At 39.0% G+C, this 2,657-nt stretch overlaps 1 protein-coding gene across 1 annotated transcript; it reads left to right on the top strand.

Annotated features, from left to right (window-relative positions):
• On the top strand, positions 1 to 2,657 carry LOC136224242 (uncharacterized). The gene is made up of 2 exons (XM_066012517.1): positions 1 to 529; positions 1,524 to 2,657. Exons 1-2 carry the CDS (start codon positions 113 to 115, stop codon positions 2,448 to 2,450), a joined length of 1,344 nt encoding a protein of 447 aa, XP_065868589.1. The 5' UTR covers positions 1 to 112; the 3' UTR covers positions 2,451 to 2,657.

Here is a 2,657-nt window from a genome sequence, read left to right as displayed (position 1 = left end):
TTGGTCTGAATAATTACATCCAGAATAAGAATTTAAAAGTTCAAACCCTATCCCCCCCTTCTTCTCCATCAATATCAAGCCGAATATTCTGCAAGAAGAAAATTTCTCCACCATGGATGATAATTTCAGGGTCCGACTCGATAAAGCCTTCGGTTCTTTAGCCTCAGCCTCCTCGGTCTCCCCTTCGTTGTCCACTGCACCGCCATCTTCTTCTGTAAGCTCTCTATGGTGTCTCACAGACGACGAAATCGAGCGGATTGAGTGGAACCGAGAGAAGGACAATATCGAAGAAATCGAAACGGATTCTTTTTCTTTCAAGAAAGGGATTTTCATTAGCCATCGAGAGAAATCCGACAAGGATTTAGAGTTTGAGCTGGAGAGGGACTTGGATCACCTCGATGACGATTTAGACGAAGGGCATTCAGGTGCCTCTTCGAGCCAGTTGGGGAAACCCAAACCTGATGATTATGATGATGAAGCATGGGAAATTAAGAACTCCATTGGCATGGACTGCACTCTTGATTACGAGGTATCCTTCTTTTTCTCTTTTTCTTTGAATGAATCATCAAAAGAATTAGGAATAAAGGTCAATTTTGCCTAACGTTATTGGGGAATTAACAATTGTATCCTTTCCGAACGTCTCCGCGCTAATGTTCCCCCATGCTAGTGCTAGAAACTCGAATTGAAAATCTGTCAGTAATCATTGACAGACATTGATTCGGTATATATTTGGTTAAATGCAGCCATTCAGTAAGCTTTACGCTTCGAGTTTGTTTTGTGTCAAATTGTCAATAAAGTTACTGTTAGCTGGATCCGATCTTAAAGAAAAACGCGGAAAGATGTCGTAGCAAGTGACTCACTATGTCAAACTACATTTGTGATGACACATGGCGAAAAAAGAAATATTAATTGTTTCACTTATCCCTGTAACATGAGGTACTGAGACTTCAATGTCTTGGAGTACCTACAATGTACTGTAACCCATTTAAAAAAATATATAATGGTGGAGATATCCACACTACACATATTAAAATGTGTATCTCCATCATTTGACGTTAACCCATACAATGAGTCAGGTTTTTGTTTATGGCAGTGAGTCATTTTATTTGATTTGACAAGTACCGGATCCTGCGGCATTGATTTTAGTGACACAAAAATTAAATTTTGGTGACTTTATTGACATGAAACAACCTTTAGTGACCATCTGACACACAAACCTTAAATTTCAGTGACCGTGGCACATTTGATCCTATCTACTTAGAATAGGCTTCTTTCCTCGACAGGTTTATAAATGCGTTGAATGATCCTCGCCTTCTAGCTTCCTTAATAGCACAAACTCCTGCACTTTAGTTGCTTAAAAATGGGTTTTGCTTAATTAGTACCAGTGGCATGAAATTGTGATCTACATTCTGCCATTATCCATAGTAAGCATATTACATGATGACCTTTCTTGCAATGTGTTACTTTGGTGAAGTTATGGACCTTGCTTTAGTGCTCTGATTGTCAATTTTCATTAAATGCAGGAGGAGGAAGATCAATATGACAAAGTGGCTGTTGGAAAGGAGACAGCAGATGATCGCATGTACATGAAGGGTACATTTGATTATGGTATAGACATAGATTCCAACAATGAGCTTCCCTGTTCATTTAAGGACATTTCCAGGGATCCACGAGCTAATCATATGGCTGCGAAACTTAGGCTAAAAGAAGATGCAGAAGCAGCTAAAAAGATGGATTCTTTACAGGTATCTGAGCAAGATTCCACAGCCGTTGTAGATGATCAAGTTAAGGCATCTGAAGACGGAAACCTAAAATCAATTCTAAAGAGAAGGGAGGATGATTCTGATTCTAAGTCAGGAAATGATCAGTCGGATTTTAAGTCGCAAAAACGTGTAAGGTTTGATCCAGAATGTAAAGATGATTTGGACGAGGATTCTGATGAAACAAATGATGTACTGATGGAAATTGATTCAACAGACAAGCCTTTGGTATATCCTTTGCCTCCAGATTATCCTTCAGGGATTCCAGATTATATGCGGAATCCTTCCAAGTACACGCATTATACTTTTGATTCGTCAAATGATGTAGATGAGCAATCTAACAGACAAGCCTATATGGATTTTCTTAAAATGCTGGATAATAAAGAATCACAGCAAGATGATGCTTCTGGTGATATTCCGAAATCACTAACCTTCATACCGAAGAAGAAATTGGTTGATACAGTTAAGTTCAATAATCTCCCCAACACAAAGCAAAAAGAGGATGATGCTAGTAAGGAGTGTTTGAATAGGAAGGGTTTATTGGTTAGTATAGCAGCTGCTGATACTGAAGAAAGTGAGAACATGGAGGAAGATGAAACAGAAACAGGGGCTGACAGAAGAAACAGTTCAGAGAGGCGAGCTCGCAGGTATCGGACAAAACCCAGTTTGGAAACAGATGAGTCCATCTGAGATTTAACCAAACTGCTACTTTTAACCCAGCTGACAAACTTATTGATTGAAGCTTGCAATGTAATACACATGATGGATGCTAGTACACTGTTCTGTCATCATCAACATACATTCTTACTCTTTAGGTTCATTGTAGTACTTGTCTGGGACCCAGCTCTTTGATAAGAGTTGGAGAAAGTTTTAAAGGATATTGCCTTGAAGTTGAAA

Source organism: Euphorbia lathyris, chromosome 3 (assembly GCF_963576675.1).
Source record: "Euphorbia lathyris chromosome 3, ddEupLath1.1, whole genome shotgun sequence".
NCBI lineage: Eukaryota > Viridiplantae > Streptophyta > Magnoliopsida > Malpighiales > Euphorbiaceae > Euphorbia > Euphorbia lathyris.
The sequence above is the reverse complement of the archived record's forward strand: the minus strand, read 5'-3'. Positions and strand labels throughout refer to the sequence as shown.

Excerpts from the sequence above, each read along its gene's own strand:
- LOC136224242 (XM_066012517.1), top strand. The coding sequence starts at position 113 with ATGGATGATAATTTCAGGGTCCGACTCGATAAAGCCTTCGGTTCTTTA. Across the intron at positions 530-1,523 it reads ACTGCACTCTTGATTACGAG|GAGGAGGAAGATCAATATGA; the intron begins GTATCCTTCTTT and ends CATTAAATGCAG.